We start from the raw sequence: 27,808 nt of genomic DNA on the forward strand, positions 1-27,808 counted from the left end.
GAGGGGTCCCAGAGAGGGATGCAGCCTGCAGCCCAGCCCTGCTGGCAAGAAGCCTGACCGCAGACCACCCAGGGGCCAGCCACCTCCCCACCAGCACATACTCGCTCCCCTTCTCTGGGTCAGGATGCCCAGGGGCAGGGCTGCAGACGGGCCTCAGCCCCCAGACACAACACCAGAGAGGGGGGTCTGGGACATGAATGAGAAAGAAAGGAGGGGAGGGATGCCTGGGTGGTGCAGGGGGTTAAGTGGCCGTCTCTTGGTTTCAGCTCAGGGAAGGAATGGGGGGAGGGAAAAAAGGGAGGGAGGGAGGGAGGGAGGGAGGAAGGAAGGAAGGAAGGAAGGAAGGAAGGAAGGAAGGGAGGGAGGAAGGAAGAGAGAGAGGGTACACGGGAGAGAAACAGATGCTGCCTAAGTAATTGGGTACATTCAAAAATCCAGAAGGACAAACTCCAAAGCAATGGTGCCTTTCCACAGTTCTCTATAATGGTTGGGTTCCCCCCCCCAGAAGTACACATTACTTTTAAAAACTGCGAGAACGATAAACATGATTGATTACGTATATAGCCCAAGAAATAATCACAGACTTGCCCCGATGATATCGGAACCAGATGCTCATGACAACGCTGTAACAGTGATAAGCCTGCACCCCCACAACATCCACCGAGGGAATTCACTAACTCTGGTTCCAGGGAGAATATTATGCGGCCACGAAGAAAACAAGCCTAAGTAGAACATTTTACAAAAGGGGAAACACTAACAATACGGTGAGTGTGTTTGTGGGGAGCAGATCACAAAAGGACAACGATTTTGTTTAAAATACATAAATACATCTTCCGCTTCTACACGCAGAGAAAAAACTCAAAGGACGTTCACGAAGGGTGGTTGATGGTTATCTCCGGACCACCAGTTGCCCCGGAGGCCCTTCTGCACCCTCTTGAAGGACATCTTCAAACCCCTTCTGGAGGGCCAGAGAATCCCACGGGCCAGAGGGGGACAGAGGTGCAGCTCGGGCAGGCAGCCCCTCCACGGAGCTCCAAATAATGGCCCAGCCGGAATTCCCTGGGCTGGGCCTCGGACAGAATGGCTCATGGTCAAGGCCAAGGTCTGCCCTCATCACACCCTGGGACTGTGTCCCCTTCTCCCCAGGATACGCTGGCTGGGCAGAGGCCCTCGTCCCCCTCACATAAATGACAGCACCGAAGCCTCGGAGAGCAAAATAAGGAGGCTAAGGCCCAGGGCTGGCTTGGGGACACCCGGGTCTCATGAAAGTGCGACCCCAAAACCGGTCAGCCTGGAATAGCCAATCAGCACGCAACCTCATCAGGCCCTGGCTAGAGGAAGACCGGGCCTTCTGTTATTAAGTTCCATTATGTGTGTCCCCCACCCCGGCTTGTGAGGCTCCCCTCCCCCCATGCCAGGCTCCCCTCCCCCCCCCCATGCCAGGCTCCCCTCCCCCTAGGCCACACTCCTAGGCCATTAGCTCAGTCCCAAAGGCATCCTTTCCCATCCAGGCTTTTGACGATCCTGTCAAAACACTGTAAATAACTTATTTCCACTTGGCAGGGCTTGCAGCAAAAATATCGTCCAGGCGGGGAGAAGCCAGTGAGCCAGGGGCTCCCTCCATGCCAGGAAACCCACACTCCTCCTGCCCAGGGATCCACAGGCCCTCACCCACCGAAGATGGGAGAGACAAAGGGTTGGGGCCAGACTTCTGCCCTGTTAGGAAGCCCGTGCCCCTGTCTAAGACCGCTGGATCATTCTCAGGAACAAGAAAAGTGGTGAGCTGCTGAGCGGTCCTTAATACCCCACAACCCTGCACACCACCCGAAGCCCCCTCTGCTATTCTCAAGCTACCTGTGCACCCCCTAAGGAGGGCCTTCTCCCCTAACGTCGCCCCATCTCATTTGTAGTCTTGTCACCACCTGCTAGATGAGCCTCAGGGAAGTTCTGCCACTTCCCCAGAGCTGCACAGCCACAAAGGGGCAGAGCTGGAATCATCGGCAGACTCTCGGTCCCGGCAGGGAGCCTCCTGGGCACTGGCTTTGCCATGGCCCACCCCTGGGGTCCTGCTGCAGCTCTGCTGCTCCCTTTCGAGGTGCTTCGAGGCAAAGACACTGCATGTGTGAACCTCAGCGCTCTCCCCCATCAAGTGGGCGCGCTAACAACGGCACCCAGCAAGCAGGGCACAAACAGGGGTCACTGCTGCCGGCTGGGCTGGATGGTAGAAGCCCAGCCCAAAGACACCAAGGCATTCTGAAATGATTATGTGGGCATCTCAGAACTCTGAAGCCACCTTACTAGGGGATGACTGCCCAGATGCCTGGGATCCCCACATGTTCCCCCAGGACACCTGATCACCCCCCCACCACACACACACACACACACACACACACACACTGGACTGCTGAGCACCTCCAAGTGGCTTTTGCAAAGTGATGAGTGTGCCCTGCTGCACCGCCAAGTCCTGGGACACAGCGCAAGCCGGGATCTCCTTATAGGGTGTGCTCTAAGGCCATCACAGAAAGTTCTGAAAGAGAAATACTGGCAGTCCTGTTACAAAACAGGCCTGTGTAGACGGGGAGCAAGGGGCCCAGAGCAACCAGGTCCCTGAAAGGGCTACCCCGCCTGTCACTTGTACAGGACATCAGAGACCTGGGGGGCGGGGGAAGAGAAGGGGAGATGGGGCTGCGGTGATGCCCCTGGGAGTTCTCGAGATGGGGGCGGGAGGTTGAAGGGGGGGAGAGAGAAAGAGCCAAGTTACATCCCCAGATTCACAAAATGTGGGGAAACCCATGACATCTCAGCTGTGCACAGTACTCCCGGGACCTCTCCCCAGCCAAGGCCGAGCTAGCACCCCCAGTATGGGGGGCAGGGGCCTCATGTGGCCAGGGTGGGGGGTCAGCACTCTCAGAGGTGATGCCTTCACCCCATCATGGCTGGACTCGGAGATGCAGGAAGAGGAAGTAAATGAGCCTGTGCCCTCGAATGCACCCCGGGCAGGGCAGACTCTGCTCTGATTCCGGACGGCACCACCAACCCGGCGGCACCCGCCCCCGCACAGAGGAGAGGGCCTCGGGCCACCAGAGCCAGGAGGGGACTCTGTGCGCTGGGACGCCGCTGCCCCACAGCAGGAACACCGTCCCTGTCAGCCCCTCTCTAAGCAAACCAGGTGGACCTGACTTACGCGGTAACATTTCCAGCTGCTTTCCTTGGGATAACAAACCGAACAAAGATTCTTTCGTTTTGGCTCGTCTACCCATCTGATCCCTCAACGACGCAGCTCGGTTTGGACATACTGACTTTCACAGGCCCCTAAGGACGGCGTGGTCAACAAGAACAAACCAGTGAATAGTCAGGGGCAGCTCCTTCTGAGAACGTGCTGTGTGCCAGGCCCTGCGCTGCTCTTCAGCGGCACCATGTCCCTGTCACACCCCGAGGCTGGCCCCACTATTACCGCCAGTTTGTAAATGAGGTAACATGCTCACGGGGGTAAGTGCCGCCCCCGAGTGTGCTGGACACCGTTGGCTGCAGCCCAACGCCCATTCTCCTCTTTAGTAACAGAACCCCAAGTTCATAAGAGTGGACAGCATGCCCAGCAGACAGCACTTCCCAGCCTGCTGGCTGCCAGGCATTAGACCAAGGCCAGCACAGGCAGCAGTATAACATGGGACTTCTAAGGAGGTCACCTAATGAGAACAGACTCAGGTGCAAGGTGGGGGTGCCCTACTCCCATACTGCCTTCCTATGACCTGGGATATAATCATAATGGCTGGAGCTCCAGCAGCCACTTTCAGCAAGGAGGTGAGCTTGAGCCCAGAAGCCAGTGTTGCACAGACAGAGAAAAAAGGGTTCTTTACAATTTTTATGGAGCCCCCACACCAGCCCTACATTAGCCTGCATCCAGCTTCTTTGGCACAGAGAGAAGTAAAGATTTTATTTAGGCCACTGTTATTTCCAATCTGCTACTGGCAGCTGGATGCCAATCGTGAAGGCTCCACAAGGAAGCTACAGGTGGAGGGGTGTTGGGAGAATGGGAGTTGGCCGGCAGAGATCCCCCCCCATACAATATCCTTGCATGAGACCCATGGAGATGGTGCTCAGGCCACCACCCTCCTGCTTGTCTTACGTTCTCTGTTTTCACCCACATCGAGACGATGAGTTCCTATTTGTGGCACTGACAAGGTTCTTCAACAGGAAGGAAGGTTCAATCCTCTCCATGGCCCTTACACCCCCTCCTGAGGACTTCAGAGTTGTTTTCCTCCATGGCAGTGAATCCCATTTCCCTGCACGCACCGGCCCCCAGGAACCTCAGAACTACCTGGCACGCCCACAGCCACAGGCTCACCAGTCAGTATTACAGCCCCTCTGCTCCTCGCCTTGGTTTACTCCTTCTTCCCCTTGGGGAAAGAGAGAGTGCAAAGCACACAGAACGCTGGAAGGGAGGAACCTCCTAGACCATAAAATTAACAACAGCAGCTCATTCTTCTCTGAGAGTAGTTAAAATGGCATATTATCTCATAAGTCAGCACTTCATAGGAACGAGGAAAACTATCAAGCTCACCTATACTTTCTGACCTTTCAAAATGGTGCTCCATGAGGGGCGCCTGGCCGGCTCAGCTGGAAGACAGTGCAACTCTTGATCTCGGGGTCGTTGAGTTCAAGCCCCATGCTGGGTTTGGCTATTACTTAAATAAATAAATAAATAAACTCAAAAAAAAGAATGGTACTACATGATATATCTCTGTGTTGCTGAAAAAGAAATGCCAAGATCTCTCAGCCGGCCTCTCCTTTATGCACCATCAAGCACAATTAAGAAACTTCCACAATATACCAGTACATTCTTACTGTATTTCCTTGGTTCAAAGGCACCGTAAGTCAGAACCACCACATTAACTAAGTTCATTAAAAGGTTTTTAAGTAGGTATTGGAGAACAAAAAGGGAAAAAAAAAAAAAGGAATGTTAGTATAGGCATACAAAACCAATGGAGAAGTTCATAGTGATTACTTCTAGAGAAGATGATGGGAAACTTAGCCAATTCATATATTTCTGTAATATTTCATTATTTTCCACTGATTTCCAGAGAGTTCTGGATAAGGTGCATCTCTATAAGCCAGAACTCTAGGCTGGCACAGCTTCCAGAAGAACGAGGTGTGGTCTATGGTCCAGAGAAGGGGGAAAGCCCCCACAGTCCGTGATTGCATCATGACATGGGAGCCTCTGTGGGCGGTGGGCTCACGGGAGCCCACATGAGGGAGGGACTCTCTGAGCCTGGGGCATCCAAGGCTTTGGAGAGCTAGTGGCCATGAGCTTGCTCAGACAGATCAGTAAGTGTCAGCCAGATGCACCAGGAGGAGGGGCATGGTGGGCTGCCGGGAGAGGGTGTTTGGGGCACCAGGCCTCGCCACATGGACGCGGGGCATCTGCATGGGGTACTTTGGGGTGCACTTGAGGAAGTGGCACAGGCTGGGTTCCCAGAGTGGGAGGCAACTACCAAGGGCTTCAGGGGCCCCTCCAAGGAACAGGTCTTCACCCTATCCCCCTAGGGCTGCAGCCGAGCTGGGACAAGATGGGGCGTGTCTGAGAAGAGCACTCTGGCAGCTGAACAGCAGACAGACGGGCAGGCCCGGGAGAGAGCTCAAGACACCGCAAGAACGGAGTTGTAAGGAAGCGCTGCGCTGGTCTCAGAATGATGCAGAACCAGGAGCGGGGCATGGGGGGGGGGGGCCACACGTGGACTGTGGTGCCAGCCTGCTGGGGTTTCTCTGCCTGTGCTAGCTGAGGGACTGGGGTGAGCGCTCTCGGACTCAGTTTCCTCATCTGTAAAGTAGGGATAACAAAAGTTTATCCATTCAACTGCACTAATAATAGTGCAGACAGTCCCTCATGGCTGTGGGGCTTAAATGAGTTACCACGGGAAAGTGCTTCCAGAAGTTCCCAAACCACAGCAGCCTGTGCTCATGTCTGCTTTGATCCCCTGCCCTGCCCCGTGGTAGCGACCCCTCCTCAGGAGATGCCCAACCCGTTCTCGCAAGGCCTCCCCCTCCCGCCAGGCCCAGGGGCCTCCAGGACCCGCCCCAGCACTGTCCTCCCTCACCTCCCGGAGGCCAGAGACCAGTACAGTGCAGGGCGCAGTCACTGTAATCTCGAGGCAGTGTGGCAAGTCCATCCTTGGGTGACCCCAACCCCCACTTCTAGCACGGAGCCAGGCAAGGCATTTACAATGCAGTAAACCACCATGAGTCCTTGCCGTGGGGGCAGCGCAGGGCTGCGAACAGTCTCCGAGCCACAGGGCCCTGCACATCGTAAGATCTTGATGCCCTAGACTCAGTGACGTCACTTCTAGAAGGCCACCCGAGACAGAACCCGGGACGTGAAGGGACACCCACGGCAACACTGTTCGGAGCAGTAAACCAGAAACCACGAGAACCCGAGGCTCTGGGATGGAAAATGGCTACAGACGCTGGGGATGGCCTGATGACGGGAAAGTGGTACCGCCCCCGGGATGGTCCGCTCCAAGGTGATGAAACAGGTCACACAACCTACAGACACAGAAACACCCCAGATTCACACAGGAAGTAACAAATAGCATATTTTAGGTAAAGGTATACGAAAAGACTAAAAAATAGCCGTTTCGAGGAGCATCTCTGTGCTTATTTATTTGAGAGAGAGAGAGAGAGAGAGCACGAGCGGGGGAGGGGCAGAAGGAGAGAGAGAGTGTCTCAAGCAGACTGTGCTGCGTGTGGAGCCCGACGCAGGACGCGATGAGCTGAAACCAAGAGTCGGATGCTTAGCCGACTGTGCCAGCCAGGCGCCCCTGGGCTTTCATTCTTAAGCCCGTCTTTCAGATTTCAAAAACGAGCACGTATTACTTGATGAGGAAAGAATAATGAAGAACTTGTTTATCTGTGGTTTTGTTTAACAAACAAAGGCGCTCAGGGCCTGCCCTGTCCTGTGCGGACAGCTCAGTCCTTAATTCGATCATCCAGTACACGGAGCACACACCGGGGCCAGGCCCTGCACGCGCCAGAGGCAAGAAGTGCTGGTCCAGAAGGAGACCTCAACTCACAGCTCCAGCTGGGCATGGAGGGGGTCTGCTGGGAGAGCAGGAAAGGTGTCATGTCTAACAGCACAAATAAAAACACAACAGCGGAAAGGGCAACGCCAGCTTGTCAGCCAACGACTCAAGCCGCCTGGTGGTCTGTGAGAAAGAGATGAAGGCACAGCCTGCTCCTCTCAGTGCTGGCTGTGCACCCAGGGCCCGCCCGTCAATCCCCTGTCTCGCCCGGTCACAGCCCCCCCGGAGGTGTCCCCCCAACTGCGCTGGCACGGTGCACCCAGCTGCACTGGGGGCCGGGCTTCAGCAGCTCGGGGCCGGGCACTCTGACCCGCTCCGGACCACGCCCATGGCAACGTGGCCATGCCCACAGCCGGCGGACCACACTTTGAGTAGCAACACCCCGGACGACTTCACCTCTGAGCAACCTCAAAACAGGCAGCGACTTTCAAGGCAGAATCTTTGCTTCTGGCTCTTCCGGTTGCCCTTTCCATCCCTTCCTATTCCCCCCCACTCTCCCTCCCATCTTCGCTTTTACATGAAGTACACGGAAGGGAGCAGGGCGCAGGAGCCTGGCCTGGCGTGCCGTGGTGCAGAGAGGCCTGGGTCCCACCAGGACACACAGGTGCCCAGCTTCCCTAGCAGGGGTGCTTTCTTTCTGTTTTTTCTTTTTTTTTTTTTTAAGATTTTATTTCTTTATGTGACAGAGAGAGACAGCCAGCGAGAGAGGGAACACAGCAGGGGGAGTGGGAGAGGAAGAAGCAGGCTCACAGCGGAGGAGCCCGATGCGGGACTCGATCCCAGAACGCCGGGATCACGCCCTGAGCCGAAGGCAGACACTTAACAACTGAGCCACCCAGGCGCCCCAGGGGTGCTTTCTGTTTTAAGGACAAGCTCCAGTTGACTCAGCGAGTAGAAGGCTGGGTAGAGACACCCCAGAACGGAGACTCACGGGCCTCTGAAACCACACAGGACTGCCCTGACGCCAGAGACAGTTTCTATTTGCAACAGCGAGCCTAAAAAACTCAAAAGTAAAAATAAACCTGACAGAACGGAAACCATTCAGCATAGACACGGGCAGCACTCAGCACCTCATGGCCATTTTCCCACGTTGGCCACCCAGATGCCATCGCTCCTGAACGGCTCCTAAAAACATGTGAGGAGAGCAGACCCTGATTTACAGAGGGCTCCCCCCACCCCATGGTGACATCACTGTAAAAAATACATAAATTAGTCCAACACTGTTACACATATACCCTAAGTAAATGATTGAGAATGAAAATAATTTTAAAATGTTCTGGAAAAAAAAAAGAAATGCAAACACTTCATTTCAAATAGTAAAAAGCAAAATCTATCTTTAAAAAAGCAATGAGGGGCGCCTGGGTGGCTCAGTCGGCAGAATGGCCGACTCTTGATCCCAGCTCAGCTCTCGATCTCAAGGTTGCCAGTTTAAGTCCCATGTTGGGCTCCACACTGGGCATGGAGCCTACTTTTAAAAAAACTAATAAATTAACTTAAAAAAATACATTAAAAAAGGACATCTGCTAAAATCCACAATAGTTAGAAACCCAAAAGTGTTACTTTGGATGGGGTGGGGTGGAGCAAACAGACCACACTCTTTTTTTTTTTTTTTTAAGATTTATTTATTTGAGAGAGGGCAAGCATGAGTGGGCAGAGGGAGAGGGAGAATCCCAGGCCAACTCCACGTGGCCAGGACCCTGAGATCATGACCTGAACCGAAACCAAGAGTCGAATCCTTAACCAACTGCACCACCCAGGAACCCCCAGCCCACAGTCTTCACACCAGACAACGTATCTTTCTAAACAGCACTGTCTCACGTATAGCTGTACCCCACCTCCCCCCACAAACCATGCTGTTCGCAACAAAGGATGAGGGACAGTAAACCCGTACTCCTTAAGCTTCTATCAGGTGTCTTCAGTCCTGTGGGGTAAGCGTCCTCTCATTTTAAAGACGACGCAAGTGGGATCACACACAGTCCGAAAACAGACTAATAGGAACTCAAACCCAGGTCATCTCCGGGCTGCACGGGGTGGGGGTCAAGCACAGCCAAGAACAGCCTGTATCCCAATAATGGACCCAATGACCATGGAAATGTTCTGTACAGTCAATTTCCCAATCCCACGGCCACCTGCCTGGAGGTGCTGGGGTCTGCTGTCAGAGGTCGGGGTCAGAGCCACACTCTGGAACTTTCAGAAGCCCCCACCCACGGGGAGGTGGCTGGACAGTTGCCACGGGCTCCTGAGCTGCACGGAGGTCAGGCCCCCAATAAACACCAAAGCAACCCACATTCCTGCAGCCCCTGACACTCGGCTCCAAAGCGCCCGGCAGAGGGAGCCGATGAACGGCAGACTGTTCACAGGGGTCCACCCCTCCTGGGCCCCAATCGCCTGGAAATAAAATCCAGGGAGGGCACTGAGACAGGGTTGGTGGCAGAGGGAACCCAGCTGGGGATTAATCATTGGACGCCTCCAACTATGTACCTTTTGAAACAATTTCGGAATCACTAAAAACATTACCCAAGTAACAAATGCATTTTTTAAAGCCCAACAGAGAACTGAGCACCTGTAAGCCTTGGAAAGAGGCACACAACTCAGCCAATGGGTTCTCCCTGGGGCTCTAAGTGAGGAAGCCCGCTCACTACGGAACTCACCTTGCCTAGATTCAACGCACCTGCGTGAACCAGCCCTCCCTCCCTGGCTGCTCCTCTTCCTGCACCCCCACACCCTACAGCATGGCCAAAATAAGTGAGAAAGCTGGGAAGTGACCCCTCCCTCCCCCTCCCCGTCACCTCCACCCACACCTTACCATCTGTCTCCCCTGCATTCCACAACTGCATTAATTCCAGCCAGACGCCGTCATCGCCACCACCACCCCAAGCCATGGCCCCAGGCTCCTTCCAGAAGACTCAGCTAATCGTCCCCCACGTGCCCTCCTGCGGGATCTTTCACCATGGCCTCTAACTGGGGCACACACCCCTCCCACACAGAAGCCCTTCAATGCCCTCCAAACCAATGCCACGTGAACAGCTCATGGGCTCTCTTTAGGTCTGGCCCTGCTGCCCTCTCCAACCTGGGCACTTGCCGACTCCTTCAGGGCCAAGGCCCCAGTGCTTCCAAACCACTCACAGTCAACAGACCCCCTTGCCCAGGTTTTGCCCACATGGGCTCCCTGCCTGCAATGACTTTGAAGTCCCTCACTCCCCACCCGCACGCGGGCCTGGTGTATCCTGTATCAAGAAGCATCAACCTCCCTACAAGGCCTTCCTCACCCTTTGCCCAACCGCCCCTCTTAAGTGTCCCCTCCTGTGTCCTCACAGGCCCCCAGCACAGAACAGACAAGCCCCAGAGCACCCTGGGGCTCGCCCATGAGCTCGGGGACAGTCCCCATGGCCGCCCCCACCCAGATGCCCAGCACGCATCCCCCAGCTCTTGCCATCCTTCCATCTCTTTCTCAGTCTTCCCCTTTCTGCTTGATGGTCTCCACCCAACCTCTTTTCCCAAACGGCTTGCCCAGAAGCAGAGCAAACGCACACACAAGGCACTCCAACATCCCCAACGAGAAACATCCTGGAGAAACCCGGGCCAAAGGCCTGCTGCCTGCCCTCACTCTTCTGCAAGCTGGGGAACCTTATTTCCGTCCTCGCCCGCCTGAGAAACAGCAGCTGCTCCAGAGACGGGCTTTCGTCATGTCTGAATTCTCAAGGAATTTGGAAGGAGGACAGTTGATCTCTGCCGGGTAGCTGTACTTCCCACACTTCCAGCTTGCCCCTTTGCATTTTAATGTACAACCGCAGCCCCTCTTCCTACAAACAGCCCTCTCCTTCTCCCCCTGCGCTCTGCAAACACCTGGTAGAAAGCCCCAGAACGTGTGAGGCCGGGGAAGGATGCAAAACACTGTTTCCCGAGGACGCGGAGGCTGGAGGTGGCAGGATGACAGGGTGTGCTGTTCTTTCCTGATCTTCCTCCAACAAATTCAGGGCTGCCCTAGCAAGGGGTGGTAGGGTCCAGGGACAGAGAAACTCCCAGGCTCCGCCCTCCAGTCCTTCCCCCAGGTCAGGTCAGAGCGGAAAATGCTCCCCAGGGGACACCATCCTGCAGGACTGATGTGAGCTTCCTGCTCGGCCCTCAGCAGAGCCCCAGGCCCATGCCCCATGCCCCCCAGGCCACAGGTGACCCAAGTGGCCAAGACATGTCTGCTCCCAACAAAAGCTCCCCGGGTGGAGGGACAGTGATGGCTGTGCCGTGGTCAGCACTTGGTCGTTTCTAGCATCTCTGTGTTGCAGGAGCAGGAGCACAGGGGCCTGGGGAGCAGGCAAGGCCCTGGCCGGGACCGTGGGCTTTAACCTGCCTCTCGGCCTGGCTCTGCCAGGTGGACGAGGCTTATAGCCACCAGCCAGGGTCACCCTGCCTCCTCAGGTGAGCCTTCCTGACTGAACAATCTCTTCCAGACTGCCGACAGCGGAAGGCCCCTGGCTTTGGCCCGTGTGAGTCCCCCACACCTAAGGCCTGGTACACAGCAGGCCTCCAGGAAAGATCTGCTGAGTGCCGCTGCAGAGAGAGCCCGGTCTACCCAACCCACACCTGCTGGCCACCAGGGGCCCCTCCTCTCAATGGCTAAGCAAGGCCTGAAATGGTGAGTCGGGGGTCTGCGTGTCCAGCATCCTCCATACAGGAACGCCAAGGAAGAAACTGAGGCAAACGGCTACAGGCGACCATCAGTCACCACAGGCAGCCCATCCGGACAAAGGAGTGTGCTCCACTCTCCCCTTGTCTTCCTGCCTGAGCCCCAACATTAAACACGAGGCAAGACTTCCACTCCTCCTGGCCCTCCTGGACTTGGGGCTTCTCACACTGCACGAACAGAGAGAGAACAGCAGGTCCTCCTTATCAGAGCGTCACCTGGCCTCACAGACCGAGGTTAGGGGAGGCCAGTCGGCCTGCAGACAGGCCCACCGCCAAGGCCCTTCTGGGTCTCAGTGGATGCACAGCCGAAGTGCGGCCTCTGGACGGACTGGGAGCCAGGCCACTGCCCCCTCCAAGACGGTACCTGCCTCAGAGCCCAGTTCTGAGAAGTCAGTGGGGTTATGTTCAAAAGCAACGGCCTTCACACCAAAGCCCCCAGAATAAATGTTTAAAGCTATGTATCTATTTGTACATTTGCAAGATGACATTTAAAATTTCTCACGGTAAGTTTAAATACTTGTAGAGGATGTAATTTCCAACATACTATAAATATTAACATTTCAAAATAAAACTGTTACTGTTTCTCTTTTAAATGGATCCAATGGAATCTAAATACCATTGCGATTTGAGACCCACCATCATCCATCCTAAAAGTACAGAATCTGGTTCTTCCGAAACACTTGGAAACTTAAAAAGTTCCTTTTGCCTCCTCAAATTCCAATTTCCAACCCACATTCCTCGGTGTATTTCATGTTTAAAGGCCTTTCACTGATTAGACTATTAAGCTATGCAGAAAAAACATATATATACATATATAAGTATATAAATGCTTTAATTTTTTTAATTTCGTGTGACCATCCAGCTCTGTCAGAAATTTTCCTCTGGACTAAACTATTATTACAATTACTGTTAGTACATAATTGATCCGTATAACAGAAACATTACAAACTGCACACGGAATAAACACAAAACATCAAATCTCATTAGAAATACATCTCCGGAGAGAGACGAGCGGGAATTTTTCAGAAGTATTTCAAGTATCCACAGATGAAGGGAGAGCTCGCTGTCAGTTGTATTTTTCAGTGTTTATAGATCCAAGTGCTGAGACCACTTCTTCGAACAAATAAAAAGATGGAAAGATATTTACAGAGCAAATTCTCCGAATTCCTTTAAAATGACATGCCAAGAATTACAGTAATTGTTATCAAAAATCATTTTTCATGTTCTATCAGCTGACAACGCATCAGGTCCTCTCGCAGTGCTGCTGCAAGAGAAGCCTTACGTGCCCACGGACCACAGTGACCAGCCAGCTGCAAGGCCTCGGCAGGTTTCATGCCCCTGGGTCCCATGGGTCACATCTGCCTTGGACAATGGAAAGAACAAGCTTTCTGTGTGCCAGGCATTGGCATCAACTGTCTTACCCAAATTAACTCAATTAAGCCTCACATGATCCCAGGCGATAGGCGCAACTATTATCCCCACTTTACAGCTGGGGAAACTGAGGCTCCAGGTGGTTAGGCAACTGGCCCGAGGTCACACAGCCAAAAAGGTGAGCCCAGGTGATCCTGACCATCACTGCTGCACGTACTGGCTCTGCAGAGATGGGAAGAGGGGAGGGCCGCTGCAGAAAGGATGCCAGGAAGGACAGCTGACAAACTCCTTCCCAAGCACGTGTGCTGCGGGGACGGGCACGGGACGGAGCTGAGGAGCTGCAAGGTTTGCTTTCTGCAATGTGCTCCCACCCTCCCGTGGAGAGGTTTCCCACGGATGCTTCCTGCATGTGAATGGCGTCGGTGCCCGGCACACCACCGTCCCCAGTAGACGTTAACACTCACGTTGTTACTACCGCCATTCACCAGCAGCAAGAGAACTCACTCCCCTGACATGAGTACCCCGTGGGACCCTATCAGCACTTTATAGTCTTGGTTCCTTTTTTAAATAGTAGCCAGACCAGGGGTGCCTGGGTGGCTCGGTCGGTTAGTTGAGGCTCAGGTCATGATCTCAGGGTTCTGAGATCGAGCCCCGAGTTGGACTCTGCGCTCAGCGGGGGGTCTGCTTGAAGACTCTGCCCCCCCCCACTCACACTCGAGAGTGTGAGCTCTCTCTCTGTCTCTCGGTCTCTCTGAAATAAATAAATAAATCTTAAAAAAAAAAAATAGTAGCCAAAGCCCAGGTGATAACAGCCCTGGAAACATTTAGTAAATGGAACACGTAGCAAAACTAACGTGCCAAGAAGCCCCGGTTAGCAGAAAAACCATGGGCTCTGGAGACACACCAACCCACAATCAAACCCTGAGGCTACCACTTACCGGCCGAGTTCCCCAAGGGACATCTTGAGCCTCTGTTTCCTCATCTCTACAATGGGCATGAAAACACTACTCCTGTCCCTGGGTGGCTGCACAACAAGGGACAATGCCACTGGGGCACGGGACACAAGAAGTGCCGGGCGCTGGCTGGTGGAACGCTCACTCTCCTCCCCTTCAGTCACTGACACCTTGTGTGTGACAAGCACCCAGCCCCGGCATCCAGCAGCCCACCAGCCCAGGCATCCGGCCCACAGAGGCCTGGCGGATTCTGAAACACCAGCCAAGTGTCTTGGCTTCCAAATTTTGCAAAGAGTCCTTCTCTGCATCTTGAAATTCCAAGTTCTCCAAACACCGGGGGACGCCCGGAGGAGGTGCTGAGAGAGCATCGCGGTGGCTTTTATTTTTAGATACTGGTGTGGAAAGCATCCAGTTTGGCTTCTCTCTGGTCCCCAGCCACCACTTCCTCCCCGAAGTCATCACCAAAGTGAACAGCAGATACCTCAAGGAAGAGTTTGCAACTCTTCTTCTGCCTGGTAAATTCTAGAACAATGGCTCCGAGTCTCCCGTTCCACCCCGGACTAAGTGGATTAAAGGTTTTAGTCTAAATCTTCCCAGGAAGCCATGTAAAGCAAACACGCTGCCCCCAGGTTGTCCTCACATCCTGAAACTCCGAGGCCCTCTCCCCTCCTCTCCACTCCCCTCCCCTCCCCTTTCCTCCCCTTCCCTCCCTCCTGTGACAGGGGTAGGAGCATCTCACGGTGTTAGTCTGGGGTCTTCTAGAATGGGAATCAGGTATTGGGGGAAGGGCACGTTTCTTCCCTTTTTAAGTAACATGCTTGCTGGTGAGCACATGAACTCACTTCCTCTAAAAAAAACTGCTCCCCACAGAAATTTCTGCACGAACCCTGACAAGCACTGTAGCTAACCTCAGGGAAGATTAAGAATCCTCCCAGCAGCCACTACCAATCAATCAGATATGGCCCCGAAAGCACATGTACGTCTTAGCCAATCCTGAATTCCGACTTCCCTCTTTGAATGTATAAGAAATTAAGGTCCACAGAAAGACTCCGTGTGGATCACGCAACGCTGCGGAGCCAAAATGAGCCTGGATGAAAAATCAACGGCCAATAAGGGACTTCTAGAAACTACCCCCTCCCCCAAAACCAACCTCAGCCTCCAGGTGACAAGTTCAACCAGCTACAAGGAGGGAGACCAGAGGAAGAATTAATTCGGCTGCCCTCCACCAAAGGCTTCCAGACAGAGAAAACCAGTCCCACCCCACCAACACTCCCATGGCTGCTATCAGAGTATGTACATCTATTTTGGGGAGACAGAGCACACCCCAGGCCCTGGGAGGTCTTCTCTTTCCATTCATCCTTCCTTCACCAGACAATGAGCACCTGACCCAAGTGTGTCCCAGGGTGAGGCAGCACAGGGGTCAGGAGCACCCCCCCCCCGCCCCGACTCAGTCCACTCACTCTCTAGGAGCCAGGGGCTCGTAGGGAAGATCAGATGTGACCGACCGAGAGCAGGGAGGGGATGCGCCTGACCTAGGGGTGTGGGGAGAGAAGGACAGGGGAGCAAGAGTCATCTTGGAGATGATACCACTTACAAGAATGGTCCGAGAAAGGAGAGGGCTCACCCGTAGAGGGCCGAGTAGCCAAGGCAGGGGCTCAGGGGGCTCGTGTTCCCTCGGCAGAGACACAGGGCAGATACAGACAAACCGTGGGGGTAAGAGGACCCCAGACACCTGGTTGGGTGGCCATGCTCCCGCACCCTGCCTACCCCCACCCCCACCCAGAGCCACCTCTCCCCCTGCCAGCTCCTTCCACGGATAAAGCCATTGCAACTCCACAAACCCCAGAGACCACCAACCACAACCCACGTCCTGCCAGGGCAGAAATCACCGAGACTCCACACAGGGAGAGGTTAAACATGAGAAGCAAGGGAAGGTGCTCAGGCACCCAGACTCTTGCGGGAGAGGAGGAAAGGGGAGCCCCGAAAGGCCCACCCACATGAAAAATGGGGAGGGTGCGGTCTGTACTCACCTGCACCACTTCTATCCCTCGCTTCCTGTGGAGAGAAACAAAGAAAACAAAGGTTACTCAAGCAATCAGGAAGCATCCTTCCAGAACATTCCCGACAGCCAGCTGAAGGCAGGAGGGTGGGGAGAGCCCGTGGCTGCACCTCTCAAACACAGTCCCCAGAACAGCCCCATTAGCAAAGGGAAGGTTTGTGAACTCCTAGTCAGTCCTCAAAGCCACCTCCTGGCAGAGAGTCGTTTCCCAGACGGACTTGGCTGTCGTTCTACAAAGACCCCAAGTTTGCTGGTTTTCCTCACAGCCAGCTGTCTCCCTCTCCAATCTCAGGGCCAGCCTGGATCACCCCAGGATGCTCCCCTCCACCAGATTTACCACCAACGGCCTGACCTTCCTTCCTTGATTCAATCACTTCCCATAGCTCCCCATTTCCTCCGATATCTGGTCTAACACCTTGGCCTGGCCTTCCAGGTCTGCCTCAGTCCATCCGCTCTCCCATGCTGCAGGACGCCCCAAAACCCTTCAGCCCTGCTCCGCTCAGTCCGCGCAATGCTGGCCATCTCTAGCCCCACTGACACCCAACGCACCCTCTGAGCCCGGGTCAGCCATCACGGGCCTCACCCATACTGCTGCCGGCCTGGACCCTGCCTCCTCCAGCCCTCACCCACCATCCCATGGCCACTGTTCTCCCACACACATGCCCTAACGCACCCCGCCCCTACAGACAGGGCCAGAGTCTCCGAGGAACACACAAAGGCCCCCTGCAACTCACCCACCTTTACCCCCCCCACACCCCAAGCCACTTCTCCAAGCCTTGGTCCACACGTTCCATCCCAGCCTTTCGGATGTGGTACAGACAGAAGCTCTCCCAGGAACTCTTCCCCCTGACCCACGACACCCTCGCCCCACCCACCTACTCAGAGCCAGAATACTCCTGAGAACCTGGGGCCACCACCATCCCGGCCCTTCGTTTCCTGGGGCAGGATGCTGGGGAAGGCACAGGGGTCTGTGTGGAATGCCAGTGGCACGCCCATGGCCATGCCCAGGTGCATTTTCCTGGGAAGAAAGGCCAGGCCCTCCACAGGTGCTCAGAGGAGGCTGTACCAGGCAAAGCTGGAAATTAGAGCAGGGACTATGGCAGGTTCGATGGCTGTGTGTACCGTGTGCCTACTTACGGTGCCCACCTGGCATACAGACACTCCCTAAATGTAAACACATAAACGTTCAGCTCAGGTTCCAGTGCCCACCTGGCCCAGCCCTGGGACACGCCAAAGGCAAGAGCCATCACTCAGGCCCCGGAGGGGCTCACGGTCTCGGGGAGGAGGTGGGCACAAAGCCCCCTAGGCACCGTCACCATCCCCTCACACAACACAGCGGAGGCAATGTGACGCCTACCAATCCTACGCTTGTTGGTTAGCTCATCCGAGTGTTTCCCAACACCGCCTGAGAGCCGGCACCCAGCGGAACCTCGAAAGGAAACCGCTACATGAGACAGCAAGACCGAGAGACCAGTTCGCACTGCGGGATATGCTGAGCCAGCCTTCCCCTCAACCCCCAACACCCCAACGCAGCCCCGGGCCCCGAGGAACCCAACGAAAACCACACTGGGGTCCCCATCATCACACAGCTTCTGCACAGTTCCAGAACAAATGATGGCCAATACCCGCTGGCTTCCATGACGTCATGAGGGGAGAGACTGGGCACCAGCACCCACAGCAGGGACACCTCAGAGCCTCAGCCTCACCCCCACATTGTCCTGCTCCACCTGAGCACAGTGACAGTGCCCGGGCCATGGCCACTTGACTCGTGACTGGGACTAGCCAGGCTGGGTTCAGAGGGACTCCTCACTTTGCCCCTGGCCCTGCTCCAGGACAGAAATCTTTTTTTTTTTTTTTAAGATTTTTTATGTATTTATTCGACAGAGACAGAGATAGCCAGCGAGAGAGGGAACACGAGCAGGGGGAGTGGGAGAGGAAGAAGCAGGCTCATAGCGGAGGAGCCTGATGTGGGGCTCGATCCCAGAACGCCGGGATCACACCCTGAGCCGAAGGCAGACGCTTAACCGCTGTGCCACCCAGGCGCCCCCAGGACAGAAATCTTCAACAGCTGAGGGAACAGCCCCTCGGGGAGTCCCAAAGGACAAGACTTGGGGCCACACCACGAGAAGGACAGATGGCACCGAAGGGGACAGCGGGCGTGTGTGGACATGACCCACACCAGGCGGAAAGGGCCTCCACTGGGCTGTCGCCAGGCCCTGGGTTTCCCCTTTGAGTTAATCCTCATGGCATCACGATTATCCCAGCGTGTGGCTCGCATCTCCTTCCGAGGCCCACTGCGGTCACTTCCAATCCGCCCGCATCTGACACCGCCCCAGTCAGCCCTCCCTCCCCCAGTCCTAAAACACAAACCGGACTCTAACTCTGAAAACACGGGAGCCCCGTAACATAAAAAAACAACAACAAGTCATTGTGAGAACAGGCAGGCTGAAAATCTTAAGTGGGACTGAGCTTCCAGGAGCCAGACCAGTTCCTCTGTAGCTCGGAGCTCCAAGAACACGATCTATTTCGACTCTGGCAGAAAAGAGGGGGGCTCCCCTTTGAGCCTACATCAGGCCGCACGAGAGACACCCTCACGTCCAGGGCAGCTAAGGAGCGCTGGGTGCTCTCTGCCTGCCAACGCCTTCCGCAGCCCCAGCAGGGAGGGGCAGGGATGACCCATTCCTCGAATGAGCAAGCAGAGGCCAGGCAACCCCAGAAGTGTGGGCGCCAGCTCTGCAGCCGGGTGGTAACCAGCAGGCACAGCGGAGCTGGCAGGGGAGGCATGGAGGACGACCAGCCTGGTCTCCGTGCAGCAGGGCTTCGGTGTAAGGGGAGAGACGAGGAGAGGGGCAGGCAGGAAGCCCCACGCCCCTCTGTGGAGGGACCCCACGCACCACTGCAGCCCACTCAGCAAAGGAGAACGCAAACCTGCTGGGGCTCATTTCTTCCTCTGACACTCCTGCGGGACCAACAGACCAACCACCCTCACTTCCCAAGCAGCAGGCTCCTGAAATTCCGAAAGTCCGGAAACTGGTTCGTGACACCCAGGGGGAGGAGGGAGGAGAAGGTAAGCCAGAGAACTCACTGTCCAGCGATTAACTGTTCCTCCTGAAAAGCCCAGCGCCACCATCCCACCCCACAGACGTCCTCACATGCACAGTGTTTCAGGCTGTTAACTGACAGGGAAAGACCGGCAGCAACTTAAAGACCCCAAGAGGGACCCTTAACAAACCACACTCAGTCAGAGAAATACTAGGCAATAAGTAAAAAGAACAAGGAAACCCTCCACGTACCCAGAGGCTTTACCGCCAAGACAACACCACTACGTGCAAACGCAAGGTGTAAAGATCTGTGTGTTGCCTACAACGGCTGGGGTTAAGAAGAGCATCTACCGACACAAGAATGCCGGCTTGCACACATCCAGAATGAATCTGAAAGTACCACAAGAAAGAATGAAGGATAAAGGTGGTAGGGTGGCCTCTGGTCAAGGGCAAAAGCAGCTGGAGGGTGGGGTGAAAAGACTTCTGTTTCACTGCTCATTCTCTTGCTGGAGCATTGTGCCCCATGCACCCAACAACATGTTCTCAAACACTAGGAGTGTGTTTTTTGAATTATCTTTTAAATAATAGGTAAAACTCCAGCTGTCACCATTCCCGGTGCTTGGCATAAGGTAAATGCCTGATAAAAGCATAAATTAATCACTCGATCAATAACGTGAAGTAGGGGCACCTGGGTGGCTCAGTCAATCAAGCGTCTGCCTTCGGCTCAGGTCATGATCCCGGAGTCCTGGGATCGAGCCCCGCTTGGGGCTCCTTACTCAGCAGGGAGCCTGCTTCTCCCTCTGCCTCCGCCTGCTGCTCCCCCTGCTTGTGCACACAGGTGCTCATTCACTCGCTCTGTCAAATAAATAAATAAAATCTTAAAAAATATATATATATATACAATTTTTATTTTTTTAAATAACACAAAGCAGAGGATTTCAGGAGTTATCTAGAAAAGCTTCCAAGTTCTGCTCAAATTGGAGCTGAAACGATGCCCATTCTGGGACCATGAGACTGCCCTACAGGGAGCATGCAGTCCCAATTCCAAGCACACTGAACTATTCAAGTATCTGGCAAACTGACCGGGAGGGCGTGCACCGCCTGTCAGCTGCGGCCGCAGCAGGAAAGACATGGGTGGCTTTTTTCCTTTACATTTCCTTGTATTTTCTCGTTTTCTACAATAAGCATAGATACTACGCCCCAAATGATAGAAAAAGTAACAATCAAAGTTAAAGTTAAATAATTAAAGAAGTTTATATAAACCCTACACCTGGAGAAAACTTGTACAGGCTCTGAAACTGTTGCTTTCTCGATAAATATTGATTAATAAGTTTTGGACCGAGAACTACTCCCACGGCTCATAATTATAAACCTATGTTTCCAAAAGCTGGATCTCTGTGAAGGGAAGATCTATTTTGTAAAAGGACCCCTCTACACCAGAAGTCCAAGGAGACCACAGCCTTGAGGAATTTCAAATTCTCATTTACAAAGCAAACTACCCTTTCAGGGCAGGAGGAGAGCAATCAGAGAAGGCTTCAGGGAGGAGGTGGCATCGCCCATTTCAACGAAGGGAAACTACAGACAGACACTCGGGAGGAGAGGTTAAAAAGGAACAACATGAGGAGTGCCCCCTTCCCAAAAGGTGCCTGCGGGTGTGGGAGCATAAGATCCATGGAGAGGGGTGGGCAGCGGCAATGAGAAGGGGCCAAGAGAGGTGGGCAATCGTAGAGGCCCGGAATGTCACCGCACAGCCCGGCCTTTACCCTGGGGGCCGGCAGATCCCAAATACCAGGGTGGGCGACTAAGAATCACCACTGGAGCGTTTCAAAAACACCAACTCAAGGCCTGGTCCTGCAGACTCTGATTCAGGGGGCCTGGGGGCAGAGCCTGGGAGGGATTCGGGGCTTTGTCAAGCCCCCCGGTATTGCTCAGGACAGCCAAGTATGGGAACAAGGAGTAGCTTGTGCTTGAGGAGAAGCAGGACCAGACAGGGGTGGGAGGGTTCATCCAGGGGCAACCTTCTAGGTCTTGGGGACAGAAGCAAAGGACACAGGAGAACCAGAACAACGGAGACGCTCCTAGTGTGGGCGCAGCAAGCCGAGGCCCCAGCCAGCAGCAGCAGAGGACAGAGTGCACACTGCGCGAGGATAGTTAACTCTTCCCTCTTCTCGACCGCAGTTGTACCAGGAGGGGAAGGGAAACCCAGCACTGAGCCAAGCAGACAGTTCCGGGCTAGGAAAATGCAATCAGGGAGACAGGCAAAAGTGGAAGAAGCCCGTGCATCCCTAAGAGGAGACCCTGGAACCAGACCCAACCATACCTCGTGCCTCGGTTTCCCCATCTGTCAAGTGAGGATGATTCTGGAACCCACCCCACAGGGCTGTTGGGGCCCACACTGGGAATGAGGGCTTCTGTTGCTTTGCTCTGTCCTGCCCTTGACCCCACATGACGCTGATGGGCAGGCAAAACAATTGAGGGCCTGCACCCTCTCCAGGGGTGACACATGCCCTGGCACCTCACTCGAATGCAGGACGGGCAAGGGGCCAGAGGTCCTGGGGAACTGTCCACAGCACAAATATCACGGCCAGGAGCGTCAGCGCTCCATGGCCTCTCTGTGGCCAGACTTAACAAGGAGGCGGCCACAGCAGGAGGAAAAGCCAGCACTCTCTTGCTGGGGCTCAAGCCCTCGATGCAGCCGGCCTGGAGCCTGTCCCCTCCGGACCTGCGGTTGCAGGTACTTGCTGAAGCCATTTGCACTGAGCTTCTGTCACTGACCACTGTCGCGCTGACAACAGCAGGTGCTCAGTAAGTGACAGCAGCTACCACTTCCTGAAGATGACCTGACGTGGCAGGAAGGGAGACAACAAGGAGTCCAATGAAGGGGAAAAGCAGGAGGAGCAGAAGGTCCCCGAAGCCAGGGAGGCAGAGCACCCCAAGGGAGATGCGTCCACAAGCCCATGCCACAAGGAGGCCCGTGTGCGTGGCATCAGGAGGGCCAACACGGGACACTTTGGGAGAACGACTCCCACCAAGAGAAAGGCCTACCTCACCGCAGAGCAGGGCCCTGTGGAAACCAGCAGCAGGCCCGGGCCCAGGTCTCAGCTTCCACATCTGTTGAGTGGGTATGACCCTTCTGGCCCAACAGGACCTTCCAGGGCAGGTGTCAGACCTGAGGCCAGCAGACAAGTAAAGTCCGTAAATGGGGAATCAGCAAGGGAGAGAGGGTGACGCTGAGACACAAAGGTCCCCTCTGACCATCAAGGAGAGAAAACTCTGGTGGCAGCTGGGAGAACGGCAGCCACTCAGAGCGGAGCGGCAATCAAATAATTAAGCTTGTTCCCAAAAAGGGGGCTCTTGGGTTCATCAAGAACTGCTTTCTTGCCATCTGCAAGGCCACGGTCACTTGCCTGCTGCCCAGACACAGCTGAGGGCTGGCCACAGGGGGCAAGCCGCCCGAGAAAGGGGGCCTACAGGATAACCCAGCTGCAGAGGGAGGCGGGGCTTCCTTGGAGCGATTTCACAGCAGAGGGAATCAACCCGGAAACGCGGGCTCCCTCCCACCAACAGGGGAGGAGAAAGCGGCTGCACCTGCACCCAGAGCTGAAAACCACTTAGCGGCGGGAAGTGTGTAATTATGCAAGTGGAAAGCCAGGCACGCGCTTGTCCAGGCCATTTGTAGCGCGGTCTGGTAACTGCCAGATTTCGGGAGCCCCGAATAATGAGGCCCTTTAGCACCCACGAGGCCTGCAGGCAACCTCCCCACCTCCTGCCTCCTGCCCCTCCCCGCCCTGCAGAGGGCAGGCCCTGGGCGGGCCTCCTGAGGACTCGCGGGTTCCCTGAAGACACAGCTGGCCCTCCTTCCTCACCCATGGATGCAGGGGGACGGACACACTCCCTGCGGCCTCAACTGCCACCCCAACGTCACCACCAAACCCACGCTCGAGGTCAGCTCCCTAGGAAACTTCCTTGGCTCCCACGCTCCTCAGAGCCCCCGAGCCCCAGCACCGAGAGGCTGCCTGGCTCCGGGTCGCCGCCCCCTACTAGGCTAAGAGCGCTGTGGTGGACAACATTAACGGTGGCCCCCCGATCCTGGCAGCTCTGCTGGGCACTCCCCTGCCCCACCGCCCCCACCCCCACATTCAGCAGGGCCCCATGGCTTTCTCTGGCCAATGAAATGTGCACAAAGTGACCCAGGTCATTTCCAAGTTCAAGATCTCAACTGCCAGCGACCAGCTCTGCAGCCAGTCCTCCCGGACATCAGCCACCACCGTGGGAGCATGAGGACACAGATGGCCCCCCAAAGCTGGCCCAGACCCACTCCTGAAAAGAAACCTGGCGGGGTGGCCACAAAGCCAGGCCAGGAACCAGAAGGACACCATTAAGAGGACCTTCAGCTCAGGGTAGTTCTCAATGGGGCACTTTTGCTTCCAGGAAACAGCAACATCTGCAGACATTTTTGACTGTCACCTGAGGGGAAGTGCTCCTGCCGTCCCGAGGGCGGAGGCCCTATGGTGCACAGCCCCCTAAAACAAAGGACTCTCCAGCCTTGACTGTCCACGGCACCAAGGCTGAGAAACGCCGGGGTCTGGAGACCAGCGCTGAGCCACCAGACTATGAACGAGCTATAAATAAATCTGTTGTTGCAAAGCTCCTGGGATTGTTTTTGCAGCCTATCCTGCCTGATAAACGCCCCTCGAAGAATCAGGGCCGGTGGCCTCTGTGTATATCCCCAAATTCTGAGCACCACACCTGGCCTGTGGCATTTGGGGGTGCAGCATAAAGCTGTTGGGGGGAAGGTGGAGCCAGTCCCTCCTCTCACAAAACCCTCCCAGGAGGAAGCCCATTTTCTAAAAACACCTGGACCTGACCTACCTCTGTGCCTTTGCACAAACTGTTCTCTCTCTGCCTGCCATGTCCTCCCTTCCCCGGCAAACTCCTGCTCAACCATCAAAAATAGCTCAAACATCACAGCAGCTGAAGGCTGTTCCCCTGCCCCTTCCCCAGAGCAGAAAGGATGGCTCTGTCGCTCTCCAGCCATCTGAGACTGCAGACTGCTCTGTGCTGGGTTTGGGACCCTGAGCCCCGGAGACCAGGGGCTGTGATTCCAGAACCCCGTGCCCACCGCAGACCCCGCACCTGGCAGGTGCTCTGCAGGCTCTTCCTGAACGAATGCCCCAGCCTCCCAGGGCCAGGCCTCCAACCCTGAGCCACCCCAGCCTGTCTGCTTCCTTGGCAGCCTGCTTCACCTACTGATGGTTTCACAACTTGGATCTCCCTCTTATTCACAATGCCAGAAACTGAAATGGCCCAATATAAACGCAACGTACGAACAGAATTTTAAAGCCAGTACAAACACTGGAATTGTTTGGACAGCTCCAGGAAAGAACCAGATAAACTGGAAGCTGCCATATGGCCATATGTCTTGGGGGGGGGGGCTTCCCCTGATTGGACAGTCACCAACTCTCATCACTGAAGACCTTCCCCCATACCAGGTGCCCCACCTGGAGGAGGCGGGCAGGTCACAGATTCCTCACAGTGCAGACGCAAGAGACTGAGTCTGCGTGTTCCTTCAGACCCAGAACAAGCCCACGGGGTCCCTGGAATCGGCTTTCCCTCGTGAACCCAGGAGGCGGGCGAGGGGCAGGGCTAGTGACTCACCTCCCCAGCACCTCCTGGAGGAAAAGGAGAGCCATCAGGACTGCCAGGCACAGGGCAACACAGGGACAGAGTTACCTTTAAAACCCCCACCCCTCAACTTTCAGGGTAGGGAAACTGAGGCAGGGGTGGACCGGACGTTACCCAGGGGAGTGTTCTGCTGCACCCAAAGTGTCACCATTTCAGACTGGAAATCACCCCAACTTTTCATCTGAAAACAAATATTGAGATGCTCTCAATGGCACTTGACACGGTCTTACTTTTTGATATAAAAATTCTCGGAAATTCCTTGTAAGTCTTTTACTACCCCCTTGCAGGTGCGATAATTTTTCTTTCCCCAAATTAGGGGTGGGCCCTAAGTTGCAGGGCCAGGGGGTGGTACCAGAAGGAGACCCCCGGCCCCCCCACCCCCACCCCCGGGGCTGCAAGAAGAGCTGGTTCCAGCAAATCCACCCGGCTGTCAGCCTTGCCTGCCTCCGGGCTAACGACTCAACCTATTCTCTTCACAGCAGCTTCTCATTCCTAAGAAAGCGAAGTCATGTTAACATCAACCCAACGAAGGAAGTAATAAGCTACAGCACGAGGAGAGACACGGGCATTCCAGCGCTGACATTTTCCTCCTTGGGAGCCACTGGGGGAGGGAGAAGCCTGCCCAAGGAGGTCGGGATGTTTTTAGCACCCATCCTCCAGGGACCACCCACCCTTAAAATAACCGCGCAAATGCGCATTCTGGGCCCGCATCGGGGATGGTGACGCTCTTAAAGGCTGTGTCCCGTGGAGCTTAACCATCTCTACCCACCCAGATCTCTCTGCTAACACTCCCTTCCCACTGAAAGCTCCCTTCCGGCCCTGACAGCTGGATTCCAAGACCATGAGAAGGGTTCTTTGAGCCCCTGCGGTTTGGGGGAGGGGGGTGTCTCTGCCCTGCTGCTGGGCCGCCCACCACGGGAGCACAGAGCTCCCCATAGGACGGTTGGTCAAACACTTGCTGGGCTTTCTCTTTTCAGCCCTGGGCTGGCCTGGAACAGAGGAGTCCCCCAAGCCACAAAGCCTGCCTAGAGATGCTGGTGGCCACAGGGCCCCCTGAATAGAGCAAACATCTGGGGGCCGCAGGGGGTGCGGGAAGGTTACTAAAGATTGCTGTTTGAGCTGAGCCCTGAGGGTGGCCGGGAGGGGGGCTGTCGGGGCGTGCGGGCAGAAGGCCTCCCCAACACCACACGCCGCCGGGGCAAAGCCAGGGCAGCTGGGCGCGGGGATTCCCTGGCCCCCTCCACCACATCAAAGGAAAAGTGAAGTTCCCCCCCCCCCCCCAATCTCAGAAAACTTAGACCATGAAGCACCTTATTCAAAACTTTCCCCGACCCCGGGGCTATTTACAGGATGGCAGTGGTGTTCCGGGTCCAAGAGGTCAGTCAAGGAACGGCCTTACCCACTGGTTTGTGATGAAGGGCAGGGAGTCGAAGCCTGGCTCTGACCGTGACCCCGTCCCTCCCCAAGACAAGCCCGGCCTGTATGAACACTGTATCCATTTCCTGTTGCTGTCATACTGAACCATCACAGACTCAGCCACCGCACCCAACACAGACGTCTTCTACAGCTCTGGAGGTCAGGAATTTCAAACGAGTCAGCAGGGCTGCGCTTTCCTTCCGGAGGCTCCCGGGAGAAAGCATGCCTTCGCCCTGCCCAGCTGCTGAGGCCACCTGCATCCCTCGGCTTGCTGGGGCCTCATGACTTTGACCTCTGCTCCGCTGTCACATCTCCTTCTGAGCCCCCTCTCCCTCTTCTAAGGACCAGTGTGATCACCCCGGACCCACCAAGCGATCCAGGGTGCTCTCCTCCCTCCAGACCCTTAACCGTAAGCACATCTGCAAAGCCCCCCCGCCAGGTGAGGGAGCACAGCCCCAGGTCCTGAGGACACCTGGGGGGGGGCATTATTCTGTCTACCCCAACACTAGGACTCTTGCAGCTCTGCCATCCCACGGATCTCGGACACCCCCCTGAAGAGTCCACACATGGACCAGGGGCAGAGGAGGACTCGTCCAGAGGCTCATTGGGGGCCTCCACAGTGATCGAGGAGGCGGCTGGAGCTCAGCCCCCTCGTGCCCGCAGGATTCCAAAGAGCATAACTGAACACCGCCACAGGGATCCCTGATGCGGAGAGGCATCCTGGGTCTGGGCAGTGGAGACCTACTAAGTAGGCCTTGGCTCTAAGCTGGAGGGGAGGGGGTGGGGGGGCGGTAATATTCCTGTCCCTTGGGTCCACCTTAAGGCCCATGAGAGAAGCCCGGAGTAGCCAGGCCTTCCCACTGCTCACTCCAAGGCCACCTGGCTCCCCTGAAGGCCAAGTCCCTCAGACCCTGCCAAGGGACTCAGCAGCGACAGACACTCCCCGAAGAGAGGCATTTGCAGCCTGAGCCCAGCACGAGGCCCACCGAAGCCCACAGAGGCCTGCTGGGCCCCCATTTACAGGTCCGGGGGTGCAAGGCCCCGGCCCCAGCCGCCTTCCCAGATGCACCAAGCACCCAACTCCAGAAACAGGCAGTGCCTTCATCTGGTGCTCCTGGGACCCTGCAATTTCGGGAAGATTCCAAAGCCCTGGCACAACCCAAACAAATGACTGGCACCACCAGTCATTCCGGGGCCCCCTCGCTCCCCACTCGGGCCTGTTCTCCCCGAGCCAGGGGGAGGGGGTAAGGGAGGAGACGGGGCCAGAGGGGGCATCATCTCAACGGCTGCATTAGGGGGTATGACGGTCCCGTTTCTTCAAGTGAGGAAATTCACGGAAACTCATTCAAATAGAAGCTGGACACAGAAAGACATCCTGCACAGTGTCACCTACCTGTGCGATCTAGAACAGCCCAAGTCAAGCTCACAGGGACAGAGAGTAAAATGGTGGTTGCCAGGGGCTGGGGGGCAGGAGGAAATGGGGGAGGCTGGCAAAAGGGACAAACTTTCAGTCACAAGACGAAT

General features: G+C 55.5%; 1 protein-coding gene across 2 annotated transcripts in view; it reads right to left on the minus strand.

Annotated features, from left to right (window-relative positions):
- ITPK1 (inositol-tetrakisphosphate 1-kinase) overlaps window positions 1-27,808 on the minus strand; it is a 169,408-nt gene that overhangs the window by 113,698 nt on the left and 27,902 nt on the right. For both annotated transcript variants that reach the window (XM_045807579.2, XM_045807576.2), the window contains exon 3: window positions 16,114-16,138. In XM_045807579.2, the coding sequence (XP_045663535.1) occupies window positions 16,114-16,138 (25 nt within the window). The remainder of the gene's footprint in view (window positions 1-16,113; window positions 16,139-27,808) is intronic.

The sequence above is a fragment of the Ursus americanus genome, chromosome 26 (assembly GCF_024610735.1).
Source record: "Ursus americanus isolate L20-20 chromosome 26, mUrsAme1.1.p, whole genome shotgun sequence".
Lineage (NCBI taxonomy): Eukaryota > Metazoa > Chordata > Mammalia > Carnivora > Ursidae > Ursus > Ursus americanus.